The sequence below is a fragment of the Saccopteryx leptura genome, chromosome 3 (genome assembly GCF_036850995.1).
Source record: "Saccopteryx leptura isolate mSacLep1 chromosome 3, mSacLep1_pri_phased_curated, whole genome shotgun sequence".
Classification (NCBI taxonomy): Eukaryota; Metazoa; Chordata; class Mammalia; order Chiroptera; family Emballonuridae; genus Saccopteryx; species Saccopteryx leptura.
In genome coordinates, this window is record NC_089505.1 from 319693143 (window position 1) to 319708863 (window position 15721).

A 15721-nucleotide genomic window follows, 5' to 3' on the forward strand; every position below is an offset into this window, starting at 1 on the left:
GTGGCTGTCTCTCAAAATGTTTCTCCCTATGCCTCCTAGATTACACTCTTTTCCTGCTACTCCGGTCCTCTCCTCTCTCCCTGTCTCCCGGAGCCTCAGGTGAGTGGTTGTGAAAGAGGTTTTCTGTGTGGTCCCTTTAAGAAGAATCCTGGGTCTGAGAAATCAGTCTCTTTCTCACAAACAGTATCCTGTCTTGTTTCCAGCTTTCCAGCTAAATACTGTCCATATGCCTCTTCTAGGCTCTGGGGCTGTAGGCTTAGGCTTTGTGCCTGGGACCCAGGATCCTCCCCTCTCTGCTAAACTTACTTCCCACCACACGAGTCTCTCCCGGCTGCCGTTCATTCCGGGGAGCTGGGCAGCCCTCTCTGTGTTTCTGCTTTTCCTACCAGTTTCAGTGTGCCTTCTTCAGTGTTCCTTGGTTGAAGAGTCCTCTTAGTTTAGTCCAAAGTTGGTTTTTCCAGATGATGGTTCTTAAAATTAGTTTGTAATCCACTTTGGTTCTGGGAGGTGGAAGTTGGTACGTCTGCCTACTCCATCACCATCTTCAGATCTTAACATTTTATCTTTACCTAATTCTGTGCAGTATTCTGTCACAGAGGAGGCATGCATTTGACGTTATAGCTCAGAAAATTGACCCTGTGGTTGAATATAGAAACATCTGAGTCTAGACATATTTTCAGTTACTTGGCAACTGACCACTGAATACAGTACTCAGTAGGGAGGATGCACATAAATAAAGCTCTTTCCATGAAATTGTTAGTTCAGCAGAGTGAGAAGAGGAAAGAAAAACAACTCTCAACAGCTGCCTGACTTGAGTCACCACAGTGCACAGTAAAAGCTATAGAACAGGTATGCTTTGCCTGATGACAAACCAGACAGCAAGTTACCTTAACAAAGCAGGGTACAGTAAGATGCTGTGAGAGCACAAAACCATTGCTCCTCTGCAGCCTCTCACTGCCCTGACTGCTATCAGGGTGTATGGCCAGTAGTCACGGCAGTTGTGGCCATTCACATGCAGGTTCCCATTAGACTCGGGCAGATAGTAAAGAAATTGCTGGGCCATTTCTTTATTCTCACCTCACACCCAGCAAGCGAGTAAAAAGAAACACACAGGGCTCAAAAACCCACTCATTCAGAGCTCAGAAAGCTATTGACACAGCCGGGTTTAGGTCCCCACCAGTCTTAGTCACTTCTGGTTGCCCATCTGCACATGGCTTCTTACTCTGCAAAACTGGCTTCTCTCTCCTTCCCTTCCATCTTGGCTTCCTTGTCTTCTTCTCTCTAAACTTTTCAGAGTGGAAAACCTCTACTCCAGCAACATTAGCATAACAATGGACCTTCCCAAGCAGGAAGGCAATTAGCAATTTCACAGATCACATACCTGGGCAGAGGCCATTTTTAACAATAAAAGTGAGCAAAGTCAAAAATCATATTTTACAAACTCATTTGCCCAACACAAGGGTAGGCTGAGACAACCTAAGAAGATCAACACTACTTTGCAAGAAATGTACATTCTATTCTTACTTGGCAGAGAGGTTGAGCAATGGGGCAGGAGAAGATGGAGGAGAAAGGGAACAGCATATGACTCAGAGGAACAAAGGCCTTAACATTAACTAGATCCACCCCCTTTCCCAAAGCCCCTTGAGATTCCTCCAGACTCCAGGTGGTGAATCCAGGAATTCCTTCCACTCATATTCCCTTTGCTCCTGGACAGGAGGTCACAGCAAATTAATTGCTCTTCATTTTTACATCCACATTGAAGTTTTAACATTACTCATAGATTAGCATAAATTCAACTCTGGTCCTGATACTGATTCTCACTGCCGATAGCACCCCATCAAGCATCAAGCAGTCTCTGTTTTTTTTCCAAAACCCCCTTTCACACAGCCTGGTACCATCTTTCACCCATCCTAAAGCACTCCTTTTCAGCTCCAGGGCTTTGCCTGAAATCCCTCTGCCTGAATGTTTTTCCTCTACTTCTCCTCTCCTTCTATCTGGTGAACACCTGTGTCTCCAGACCCACCTCACAAGACACCTCCTCTAAGAAGCATTACCAGACATCCCTCCCAATAGCTAGAACGAACCTTTCTCTTCATGCCTTTTTGTTGGACCCTGTGCACACTCCAACTCTTAAGTATGTGAATAAGTGTCATCTCTCCATGACCTCTTATGCCTTATCTACCCATCCAGATTGTAAGACACTTGAAGAGTAAGATTTGTTCTTAAATGCCGCCATAGTCCCATTGTGTATTACAATACTTCACATATAGTAGCCTCTCAAAAAATAAATGAGTGAATGATTTATAGAACCTTTTGGGATCTGTTAAGGAGTTTTTTTAAAAGATTGAATTGTGAAAAAAGGATATTCAAGGCATTATTAAGAATGTTTCAGCATAATATGAAACTTTTTCATAATTTAAAAAGAACAAGTCCTTCGGATGAGGTTTCATTATGACAATTTTTGTTTGAAGGACAAGGACATTGTTATTTGCCTCATAATTGATCTTGCCAGTTTTTTATAATAGAAACAATATTGACTTTGTATCACCCAAATTTTGAAGGGTATGTAAATATATTTAAATGAGATTTGACAACAGACTATTATTTTAATTTTTGATAATTTTATCTCTAGACAATTCTATGTATATAAATTCATAAGTCCTTTAAAATACAGTTTCATATGAGGATCATGAGATCTTAAAAATGATTTAAATATTTCAAAAATACTTTTATTCTTGTAAGAGACAAATAATATTTTATATAATTATACATGTAAAGCAATAGAGAAATTATGTGCTGACTACCATAGGAGTGGGGATAAATCTGATACAGAATAAGAAACACCTATGCTGCCTAGAAGAAAATGGTTTTAAACAATTTTCAATTTTCTTCACTTTAAATCCAGAAAACAACCATAAAACACTATCAGAAAGAAATCTATCATGTATTCTACTGATATATTGACATAAGTATAGGGTAAATCTTTTGTCATTTCCATGATTCTTATTATTATTTATTGTTTTATGATATGGTAAAGGACACCCCAATTTACAGAGCTGACTATAATGTCTGTGGTAATTTCTCCTCTTTTATATTTATATTTTGTCTATACAAGTCCTTTGTCTTTTTTTCCTTGTTGAGTCTACCAGGGTTTTGTCAATGTTATTGATATTTTCAAAAAACCAGCTCTTTGTTGTGTTAATTTTTCTATAGTTTTTTGTGTTCTATTTTATTTAATTTTGCTTTGATTTTTACTATTTCCTTTCTTCTGTTAACATTGGCTTATCTTTGTTCTTTCTTTTCTAGTTCCTTAAGATGTGATGTTAGGTTGTTTACTTGGGATTGCTCTTGTTTCTTTATATAATCTTGTAATGATATAAACATCCCTCTTATTAGTGCTTTCTATGTATCCCAGAAGTTTTGATATGTTGTGCTGTCATTCTTGTTTGTCTGTATATGTCTTTTGATCTCTGCTTTTATTTTTTCTTTGTTGCAACTATTTTTTAGAATTATGTTGTTTAATTTCCACATTTTTGTGTGTTCCTCTACTTCCTTTTTGCATTTGGATTCTACTTTCAGAGCATTATAGTCAGAGGATACGGTTGGTATATTTTTAGTCTTCTTGAATTTGTTGAGGCTAGATTTGCAGTCCAACATGTGGTCTGTTCTTGATAATATTCATTGAATACTGGAAAAGAATGTATAATCTGATGTTCTGGAAAGAAATATTCTGTAAAGGTCTATTATGTCTATTTTCTCTAGTGTGTTGTCTTTATTTATTTTCTGTTTAGATAGTCTGTCTAAAGTAGTCAGTGGTGCGTTGAGATCTTCAAGTATGCTTTTGTTTTTGTCTATTTTCTGTTTTAGTTCTGTTAGCAGATATTTATTTTGTTGCTCCATAATTCAGTGCATATATATTAAGATGTGATGTATTCTTGATATAGTGTCCCCTTGATCGTTATAAAATGTCCATCTTTGTCTCTTGTTACCTTTTCTGTCTTGAAGTCAGTGTTGTCAGCTATAAGTATGGCTTCACTTGCTTTGTTTTGGGTATTATTTGCTTCAAAAATTGTTTTCCAACCTTTCAGTTTGAGTCTACTTTTGTCCTCACAGCATAGATGTGCCTCTGGAAAGCAGCATATGGTGATTTTTGTTTTTTGATATAATCTGCTACTCTGTGCCTCTTTATTGGTGAGTTCAGTCCATTTAGATTTGGGGTAATTATTGACACAAAGATTTTCAATAGCCTTTTTATGTTGTGTTTTCAAGTGTCTCTGTGTTTCCTTTGCTCTTTTCTTTTGTTTTTCTGTCAGTGTTTTTGTTTGTTTATTTATATAACAGAGACAGAAAGAGGGACAGATAGAGACAGACAGGAAGAGAGAGAGATGAGAAGCATCAATTCTTTGTTGCGGCTCCTTAGTTGTTCATTAATTGCTTTCTCATATGTGCTTTGACTGGGGCGCTACAGCAGAGTGAGTGACTCCTTGGTCAAGCCAGAAAACTTGGGCTTCAAGCCAGCAACCTTTGGGCTGAAGCCAGCCACCATGCAGTCATGTCTATGATCCCGTGTTCAAGGCAGCAACCCTGTGCTCAAGCTAGATGAGCCCACGCTCAAGCTGCCAACCTCGGAGTTTCAAACATGGGTCATCTGAGTCCCAGTTCCATGTTATATCCACTGTATCACCACCTGGTCAGACTGTCAGTTGATTTTGTTTGGTGGTAGTCCATGCTTCTTTTCTCTATTTGCACTTTTTTTTAATTTATATATTGCAGTTTTGGTTTTTTCATGAGTGGCGACCATTAGGTCATTGAGAACAATAATTTCATATATACAAGAGTCACTTGTCTTATAAGTGCTTCTGCACTCCATCCTCCTTTGCTACTTCAGACCTTTACCTTCTCCCCTTTCATGTTTTTGTTAAAACAGATTACTCTTGCTTCTATTGTAACTTTGTTGGAGTTTTTGTGTTGTTTGTTCTTAGTATCAAGTAGAATATTCTCTTGACTATTTTCTGCAGCTGTGGTTTTCTGTTAATAAATTTCCTCAGCTTCTGTATATCTGTAACTGTTTTTATTTCTTGTTCATATTTGAAGGATAAGTTTGACAGATATAATATTATTGGCTGATAATTCCTCTCTTTCAGTACTTTGAATGTTTGGATCCACTCTCTTCTGGCTTGTGGAGTTTCTGCTGAGAAATCCAATGATAACCTTATGGACCTTCCTTTATATGTTATGTTGTTCTTTTCCCTAACAGCCTTGAGGGTTCTTTCTTTGTCATTGATTTTTGACAGTTTTATTACAGTGTGACTTAGAGAAGGCCTGTTTGGGTTGATATAACTAGATGTTCTTTTTGCTTCTTGGATTTGAGGATCTAACTTTAGTTCTATAGGCTTGAGAAGTTCTCATCAATATTTGTTTGAATAGGCTCTCTATTCCCGTCTCTTTCTCTTTTTCTTCTATTCTACTTATTATTTTTATATTGCTTTTTCTGAGGAAGTCAGACAATTCTCATAGAGCTATATCAAATTTTTTTAAACTTCTGAGCCTTTTTTTCTTTCCTATATATCATTTCTAGTTGCTTTTGATATCAGTGAGTCTCTCTTTATGTGGCCTATTTTTTTTGTTTTGGGTTTTTTTTTTTTTGTATTTTTCTGAAGTTGGAAATGGGGAGGCAGTCAGACAGACTCCCACATGAGCCCGGCCGGGATCCACCTGGCATACCCACCAGGGGGTGATGCTCTGCCCATCTGGGGTGTCGCTCTGTTGCATCCAGAGCCATTCTAGCGCCTGAGGCAGAGGCCATAGAGCCATCCTCAGTGCCCGGGCCAACTTTGCTCCAATGGAGACTTGGCTGTGGGAGGGGAAGAGTGAGATGGAGAGAAAGGAGAGGGGAAGGGGTGGAGAAGCAGATGGGTGCTTCTCTTGTGTGCCCTGGCTGGGAATCAAACCCGGGACTCTTACACGCCAGGCTGACATCTTACCACTGAGCCAACCAGCCAGGGCTGTGGCCTGTTTTATTAGCTAAACCTGCCAGCTCATTTTTCAATTCATGTGTTGGTTTCTTTTTTTTCTGTTTTTAAAGTTTTAATTTCTTTAGTGAACTACTCATTTTGTTCATTAATTTGTTTTCTGAGTGATTACCCTGTTGGTATTTTGTAGCATCTCACTATTTTCAGAACTTCAATTTTGAATTCTTTATAATTTAACTTTAACATTTACATGTGATTGAGATTGTTGTCTAGAGATTTTTTATTTTCTTTCTGAAATACGTCTTTTCCTTAGGAAGTCATGGTATTTTTTTTCTGCCTAGATGATATATGAGAGTGGTTCTACTAAGAATTCAAACAAAAACACAACAGCAAAAATGATCAAAATAAAAAATATATATAATAAATAATGATCATATAATAAAAATAAAAGGGAAAAGCACAATATAGCAAAGAAAAACAACAAAAGACAAAACAACCATAAAAAAAAAACCCCAAAATTAAGATAAAACTAAACAAAAGAAAAACACAAAAATTTAAAAAAGAGCATGGTATTCTACTTCAGTCTTCCAATTTATCACCACAGGAATTTGATAAACCAGTTTCAGGCTCTGTATGTTGGAACTGATGAGTGAATCCCAGAAATGGTTTCTCTGGTACCTATGCTACACATTATGGGCATTTACCTGAGGCACTGACTCCTCAGGCCCACCCAGGTCCCAAGTACCCACAGCATATCTTCTTATGCAGAAAACCAAGACTGACACAACCGGTAGAAGTTTCCAGTATGGGATCTCAGGTAATCACTTCATTAACGTCCACACAACCAGAAAAAAAAAGTGCCATAAATGATTATAGCATGGGGCAATCCCAAGTCATTTGGAATGCATTTATAATGTATAATGATGTTATAAAATAGTTTATGTTCTTAATTATGCTTAGCTGAGACAAATAATACAAAATTCAGTTTCTTTCTTGTAGTAGACATTATTTGGATAGTGAAGCCAATAAATGTGTATGAAAAATAAAATCAAAGAGAGAAAATACTTAATAATATTTACCACAGATTATCCATCAAGTTGCTAATAATCATGCTACAAAGATTTGGCATTGCCTGTAAATAAATGACTAAGTACCCCGAGAATTTCACAGTCTTTCAGAGTCAGAAAGCCTTAATATGCAGAAAATTGAGTCATTTAAAGTGACTCTGTTTTATATGATGGTTAAGAGTTAAATTTTAATACCAGTTATTTCATTTACTAACTGATTGGCAAAAAAATTTTCTAATACTTTTGATCCACTTTTATGGGATAGTATTTTAATACCTTTTAGATTCCACGGCATTCTGGATAAATTTTATTTCCAGGAAAACTTTTTAAAAATCCTCAATCTGTGAATAATAATAATAATAATAATAATAATAATAGAAGGGCCATCAGCAGAAACTGAAAGATGAATAGTGAGTAATCAAGAAGACTACAGTAAATGTTAGTGCCTAGGCCAGTATGGGAGGCTACCACCCACACAAGGGTAGGAGCTGGACCTGAGATTTTTAAATGAGCCAAAAGGGACTACACCCTTGGTGAAAGGTTGAACTGCATATAACTGTCAGCAAAAGAAGTTTAGCAGAAACCTAATTTGTCTCCATAGAAGTTCTGGGGGGAAAAATAAATGATAATAATGACAATAACAATACTAATATCCTGACAGTTAAAAACATCCTGTCAATTGTGTATGGAATAAGGTTGAAGGCTAAAGACCTAAAAATATAACAATAAGAAAAATAACACAACAGAATAAGTGAAAAGACATATACAATGCACACAAACATACATTTCTAATGACTGAGGGCATTTCAAAGAAGTTCCTTTAAAACAAGAACAGACTCTATAGTCAAATGATTAGGATTCAGTTTTTTAAAATCTTTATTATTATTGATCTTGAGAGAGAGAGAAGAAAGGAGAAAGGAAGAGAGAGAGAGAGAGAGAGAGAGAGAAATATTGCTTGCTGCAGCTCCACCTGTCCATGCCATTATTGGCTGACTTCTGTATGTGCCCTGACCGATGATTGAACCTACAACGTCGGCATGTCAGGATGATTCTCCAGAGAACTAAGCTACCCAGATAGGGCCAGGATTGATTTCTCAATCTGTTATTTTTACCTGTGTGACAAGTGTTAAAAATTTCTGTTTCCTTAATTTTTTATCACCTGTGAAATGGAATAATATCATCTGCTTTATGGGTTACTGTGAAGATTGAATAAATTAACATATGTAAAACATCTAGACCCTACATAGCAAACACTATATACATTCAATATTAATGTTACCATTACTGCCCTAAGCTTCCTGTACCAGGGAACTACAGAGCATCTTAGGAAAAGAAAAGGTGTCATTATTCACATATGATATGGTAACCTTCACAAACACATACATACACACATACATACAAGAACATAATTGTATTTATTGTTAATCATCTCAAAATAAAATAAACTCAGTTGATTCCTTCTTTTCTGTTTCTACCATTAAACTAAAATAGCTTCTTGGCCTGCTTTCTTCCTATTGCAGCTACATGGAAAGGCACATGTTATATAAATGTGCTTCATACACTTCCAAAATCTAAGACTCATGTTTGCTCTTCAACACCACTAACCATGACATAACACTGTCTCATTAGAGTAAACTACTTAATTTTTCAAGTTTCTTTTCACATCATAAATTAGTATATTCATAACTATAAGACTACTAATGTATCCCTAGAATTATATATCAAGAAATATTAAAGATCACATTCTTTAGAATTTAAAATTGAAATAACAGTACCATTCACAGACAAATAATGGCAGTGTCTCATGACTAAGATCTGTGATTAATCCACATTTGTACTATAAAAATTAAAGATTTTAATGAGGCCATAAAAATAAACTAAAGCCACAGAAATAACAAGAAATATTTTATTGTAGTTTATTCTAATCAAAATTACACTGATAAACTGTATCTAAAAATCTTAAGTAAACACCTCTGCTGTACAATGCAACTTCATTTCCAGTATCACTGATGTTGACTATATGGCTAATATTATTTTTAAGAAACTTTCAATACTTTCATCTTCAATTATAATCCTTAGTATAAAGTATTAACCTATATTATTTCTATATACCCCATCAAGTTCTGAAATTAATGGGTAACTTTTCCACTTAGAATGTCATTTCAAGCTTTATTACTTAAGGGCTTGAGGTAAGACATACACTTATGAGGTTCCTTAAAATGACTAAGAGATTCTAGAACATTAATAAAATTATGTTCATAGTAAGAGTCAACACAAATTCAACCTTTCTGCAATGAATAACTAAAAAAAAGAAAAATAAATATAAACCAAAATGCAATTTCTAACATCAATAATACAAATTATCAAAGCGATCATGATGTTTATATCTCAGTGGTCATCCTAATCAATACAGGACATTCTAAATATAATAGTGTTGGTATTAACCCTTCCTAGTTTTAAATTACTGCACAGTACAAACATTTTTGAAAACATACAGGTTTGTTAACTTGATTTGCATATTAGTTATCTTCATTTATCCATCTCATTCAGATCAGCTTTAAAATGTAAACAGGGCCCAGGCCAGTTGGTTCAGCAGTCGAGTGTCAGCCCAGCATATGGAAGTCCTAGGTTCAATGCTTAGGGCACACAGGAGAAGCACCCATCTGCTTCTCCACCCTCCCCCCCTCTTTTTTCTCTCTATCTTTCTTTCCCCTCCCACAGCCACAGCTCCATTGGAGCAAAGTTGGCCCAGGTGCTGAGGATGGTTCCATGGCTTCCGCCTCAGTTGTTAGAATGGCTCTGGTTGCAATGGAGCAACGGCCCAGATGGGCAGAGCATTGCTCCCTAGTAGGCATGCCAAGTAGATCCTGGTTGGGTGCAAGCGGGAGTCTGTCTGTCTGCCTCCTCACTTCTCACTTCAGGGAAAAAATGTAAATATATTAATAGCACAATTGCAAGCTGATTTGAAGAGGACTTAACAGAGAAAGCCAGTTTCAAAAGACTTTTAAAAAACTGAGAAATTGCCTGACCAGTGGTGGCGCAGTGGATAAAGCATCAACCTGGAAATGCTGAGGTTGCTGGTTCAAAACCCTGGGCTTGCCTGGTCAAGGCATGTATGTGAGTTGATGCTTCTGGCTCCTCCCCCCTTGCCTCTCTCTCTCTCCCCCCTCTCTAAAGTGAATAAATAAAATCTTTAAAAAAACTGAGAAATCAATATACAAATTTAGTAAAGAAAAGCACAATTAATAGAAATTAATCATTTAAAAATATTATTTTCCTAATATTTAAATTATTGAAGGGAAAAAGCACTTGGAGCTAAAGTTATTTATGTTAATTTCTTTGTAAATCATACTATAATTTAATGCCTGTGCCAATATTCATTTAAATTTTTTCTATCAATAGTTTAAACTCAATAAGAATATACCAAACAGAAATAGATTATTCCAGATTCTTAAAAGATGAAAAGAGGCAACATTTACCATTTACTTCCTCTTGTATTTTAGGTTGACGATTTATTTGCATTTCTGAAAAAACAAAAGTAAAGTGCAGTTAATAATAGATCTGTCTAATGACATTCTAAGCAATAGGAAAAGAAGTGTGAGTTTAACTCTTAAACAGCAACAAATCCTTGGGTTGATTTTTAACTTAAGAGTAGGGCATGTAACATTGCCAACACACATCTTTACATAAACTGTTATTTTCACTTTGAGATATAACTATAAATCTGATACAGAGGGTAAACTATCAAAGGAGACATTCTCATTCTGAGGTCAACTGGGGATTGTTCCATGATGTCCAGTTTACAAAAATCATCTTGTACTTTTTTGTACTGAAGATTTCATTAATCCTCACCTTGAAGATACAGTTCAATTTCTGAATGAATTATGCCTTGAGACATAAAGGGAAGCCATCTAAGGGAAATATAAAAAGAGAGAAAAGAAAAAAAGAAGGGCACATTAATTTTTGTTTTTCTTGATTTTTACAATAAGCCTGATTCTACATTGATTTTAAACATTAAAATTAACTGTACAAATAGATTTTAAGTCAAATATGATCTGATATACTATGCCAGGGGTTGGGAACCTATGGCTCGCAAGCCAGATGTGGTTTTTTGATGGCTGTATCTGGCTTGCAGACAATTCTTTAATAAAACAAATAATAACATTAAAGATATAAAACATTCTCATGTGTTAAAATTTGTTCATTTCTTACCGCTCATGTTCATGGTTGCAGGTGGCTGGAGCCAATCACAGCTGTCCTTCAGGACACCAAATTTTTATTGGATAATGGGTAGCGTACACAGGTCGTTGTATGGCTCTCATGGAATTACATTTTAAAATATGTGGCATTCATGGCTTTCTCAGCCAAAAAGGTTCCCGACTCCTATACTATGCACTCATCATTGTAGTAATAATAATATCACAACTGTGGCTTGGAAAATAAAATATATAAATTGCAAAGCCTGCTGACCATCCATCTCTTCAAGTTTAGTAGTCTTCAGTCATGAACACTTGTAAATGCAGCTGTTGCTCCAGTGGAGCACACTCCCCATACTAGGTTGTAACAAAGACAAGCACAGGTCTAGGATGTTGAACCTGATACCTGGGCTAGGCTAGAAAGTGTGGCCTGCACGTTGGTTTGAGGAAAATATGGCATGGAAAAACAAGTTCCACCATTGTAATACAGCCTCTATCTTTAATACATCTTATATCTTTAACACATCTTCTGTTTTGCTTTCTCATATCTCCCTATAATATCTTTTCATCAGTGTCTCAAAAAAAATGTTACCTTAAAATTTGGTGAAAGTATTACTACTTTGGAAAATGTACTTAGAGTGAGCAATAGGAAATCCCTGCAGCTTCCTTCTAAACCTGCTAAACTTTAGTGTTAGAAGCTCCTTATTAAAAAAGAAAAAAAAAGCCAAGGCTGAACTCAGAAAACCAACTATATCATTTACTGGCTTTTTGATATTACTCTCGTTAAGCTTAGTTTCCTTCACTAAATTATTTGCCTTACAAAGCTGTTGTAGAGCTGAAATAAAAAATCATGTAAAATCAGAATTATTTCCCTGGCCAGTTGGCTCAGTGGTAGAGTGTTGGATGTCCTGGGTTCAATCCTGGACAGGGAACACAGGAGAAATGCCCATTTGCTTCTCCACCACTCCTGCTCTTGCTTCTCTCTCTCTCTCTCTCTCTCTCTCTTTCTCTCTCTTCCTCTACCACAGCTATGGCTCAATTAGAGAGGGTTGGCTCTGGGCACTGAGAATGGCTTCAGGGCTTCTGCCTTAGGGTTAAGAAGAGTTCACTTGCTGAGCAATGAAGCAACTCCCCAGATAGGCAGGGCATCACCCCTTACAAGGCTTTTTGGGTGGACCCCAGTAGGGGTGCATACGAGAGTCTGTCTCTGCCTCCCCTACTCTCACTGAATGAAAAAAAAAAAAACAAAATTATTGTTATTCAAATTATTCTACATTCAAACACACTTCTATTCCTTCCATCCTTCTGTCCATTTTATAAACATGTAGAAGGTGCCTCAGTATCCAGGCCTTTTGCTAAGTGCTGGGGATACACTAACAAAAGAGATAAGGAACTTATCCTGAAGAAACTTTCAATGTAAAAGAAGAAAACAGATGTATAAAGGTTGAAATTTTTAAAGTGTTATAGGTGATGTAAGAAATAATTATAGGAGAAAAGGAGACTGACCAACTCTGTCAAGAAAGGGGAAATACAAAGAGAGAACAAACAAATTTTGAAAACTGTATGATACTTGAGATACAAGTTGGAAAGCAAGTAGATGTTTGAAAGGCAAACAAGAGGTCAAGAAAAGTACCATAAGGAGAGGAAATAGCATTGGCAATGGCACAGAGATAAGATTTCATGTGGCTGAAGCACAGAAGGCTGCTAGAAAAGACATGGGAAATGAGGAGTAGAACCATACGGTGATTACTGAAGGGGAGGTCACGTGGAGAATTTCAAGTTATTCAGAGGCGGAGCTGTGGGACTTCTTCTACCACTGGCCTTGGAGTCACCTAGTGATGCTACACATGGGGTATAAAGGTGAACTGGGAGCTCATCTCAGCTCATCTCTCCATTTTAAAAAAACTAGGAAAAATCCTATTCCTTCTGACCAATTCAGTTCACAGTGTTCTTTCTCTTCCTTCTCTGGAACCTAATGACACATGAAGTTTATTTTTTTGCATTTATTTAGTCCTAAATTATGCACACATGCTTTTTGTGTTTATGTATTCCATCTTTGCAGCTAGGTTGATAACTCCATTATTTCCTTCATATGCTAGAAAAAAGGAGTTTAGTTTTATGTTTAAGAACATAGGCTCTGGCCTGACCAGGCAGTGGCGCAGTGGATAGAGCTTCGGATTGGGATGCAGAAGACCCAGGTTCAAAACCCCAAGGTCACCAGCTTGAGCACAGGCTTATCTGGTTTGAGCAAAGCTCACCAGATTGGACCCAAGGTCTCTGGCTCGAGCAAGGGGTTACTCAGTCTGCTGAAGACCCACGGTCAAGGCACGTATGAGAAAGCAATCAATGAACAACTAAAGTGTCGCAACAAAAAACTGATGATTGATGCTTCTCATCTCTCTCTGTTCCTGTCTGTCTGTCCCTATATATCCCTCTCTCTGATTCTCTCTATGTCCCTGTAAAAAAAAAATAGGCTCTGAACATGAGGGTGCCTGTGCATTTACACATCAATATTTTTGAGTTTGGGGGGTAAATACTCAATAGAGGGATTGCGGAGTTATATGGTATTTCTATTCTTAATTTTTTGAGGAACCACCATACTTTTTTCCATAATGGTTGTACTAATTTGCATTCCCACCAGCAGTGAATGAGGGTTCCTTTTTGTCCACAGCCTCTTCAATGCCTGTTATAACCTGTCTTGCTGATAACAGTCAATCTAACAGGTGTGAAGTGGTATCTTATTGTAGTTTTGATTTGCATTTTATGAATAGCTAGTGAAGATGAACACCTTTTCATATATCTCTTGGCCATTTCTATGTCCTCTTGGAAGAAGTGTCTATTCAGGTCCTCTCCCTATTTCTTTTATTTTTTTTATTGTATTTTTTCCAAAGTTAGAAGGAGGGAGGCAGTCAGACAGTCTCCTGCATGCACCTGATCGAAATCCACCTGGCATGCCCAGCAGGGGACAATGCTTTGCCCATCTGGGGTGTTGCTCCATTGCTGCTGGAACCATTCTAGCACTGGAGGCAGAGGCCATGGAGCCGTTCTCAGCATGTGGGCCAACTTTGCTCCACTGGAGTTTTGATTGAGGAAGGGGAAGAGAGAGATAGAGAGGAAGGAGAGGGGGAAGGATGGAGAAGCAGATAGGTGCTTTTCCTATATACTCTGACCAAGAATTGAACCCAGGACTTCCACATGCCAGGCTGATGCTCTACCACTGAGTCAACTGGCCAGGGCCCTCTCCCTATTTTTTAATTGAATTGTTTGCTTCTTTGTCGCTAAGCTTTGTTAGTTCTTTATATATTTTGAATATTAATCCCTGATTGGAGCTGTTGTTTGCAAATATCATCTCCCATTCAGTTGGCTGCCTATTTGTTTCATTGTTAGTTTCTTTTGCTGTGCAGAAGCTTTTTTGTTTGATATAGTTTTATCCATTTATTTATGCCTTTACTTCCCTTTCCTTTGGGGTCAAATTCATAAATTGTACTCTATGGCCAAGGTTCATGAGTTTAGTATCTATATTTTCCTCTATGTAATTTATTGTTTCAGATCTTATATTTAGGTCTTTCATAAAGTTTGAATTAGCTTTTATGCATGGGGACAATTGTAGTCAAGTTTTGCTCTTCTGCATGTGGTTTTCTGATTTTCCCAGGAACATTCATTGAAGAGACTTTCTTTTCCCCGTTGTGTCTTTTTAGTTCCTTTGTCAAAGATTATTTACCCATATATATGTGGTTTTGTATCCGGGATCTTGATTCTGTTCCACTGGTCTGTATGTTTGTTTTTCTGCCAATACTATTATTCATAATAGCTAAGACATGGAAAAAAACCACAGTATCTCTTGATAGATAATTGGATAAAAAAGATGTGGTACATATATACAATGAAATACTCCTCAGTCATAAGAAATGATGACATATTACCATTTATGACAACATGGATAAAGCTCAAGAACATTAATTTCAGTGAAATAAGTAAACCAGAAAAAGCTAAGAACTGTATGATTTTACACATGGTTGAAATATAGAACTGCTACTCATGGAAATAGATAAAAGTGAAGTGGTTACCTGAAGGGGAGGGGAATGTAGGGGAAGGGTGTGAGGAAAGGAGTAAAGAGGGACTAATATATGGTAATAGAAAATAATTTGACTCTGGGTGATGGGTATATACATAATCAACAGCTCAAATGCTATAGAAATGCTCACCTGAAACGTATGTACTCTTATTATTAATGCCACCCTGTTAAATTTAATTATCTAAATAAAATTTTTAAAAAAAGGCCTAGGCTCTGGATTCAATGTGGAGTCATACTGCTTGGTTCCATAAACTTGAATAGTGTTCCATGTACTTGATCTCTTGATTTCCTCATTTGCAAGTTGTAGATAATATTAGTACTTATATAATAAAGATACAGTATTAAATTATATAAATTTATTATGGCAAACTGACATATGATAACTGGTAAATAAATACCAGGTACTACTGT

At 36.8% G+C, this 15721-nt stretch overlaps 1 protein-coding gene across 1 annotated transcript in view; it reads right to left on the reverse strand.

Moving 5' to 3' along the window:
• The window catches only part of RP1 (RP1 axonemal microtubule associated), a 375598-nt gene that overhangs the window by 99811 nt on the left and 260066 nt on the right, over positions 1-15721 (reverse strand). Inside the window, exons 23-24 of the mRNA XM_066379053.1 lie at positions 10892-10950; positions 10519-10563 (exon numbers count right to left, since the gene is read on the reverse strand). Of these exons, the coding sequence (XP_066235150.1) occupies positions 10519-10563; positions 10892-10950 (104 nt within the window). The remainder of the gene's footprint in view (positions 1-10518; positions 10564-10891; positions 10951-15721) is intronic.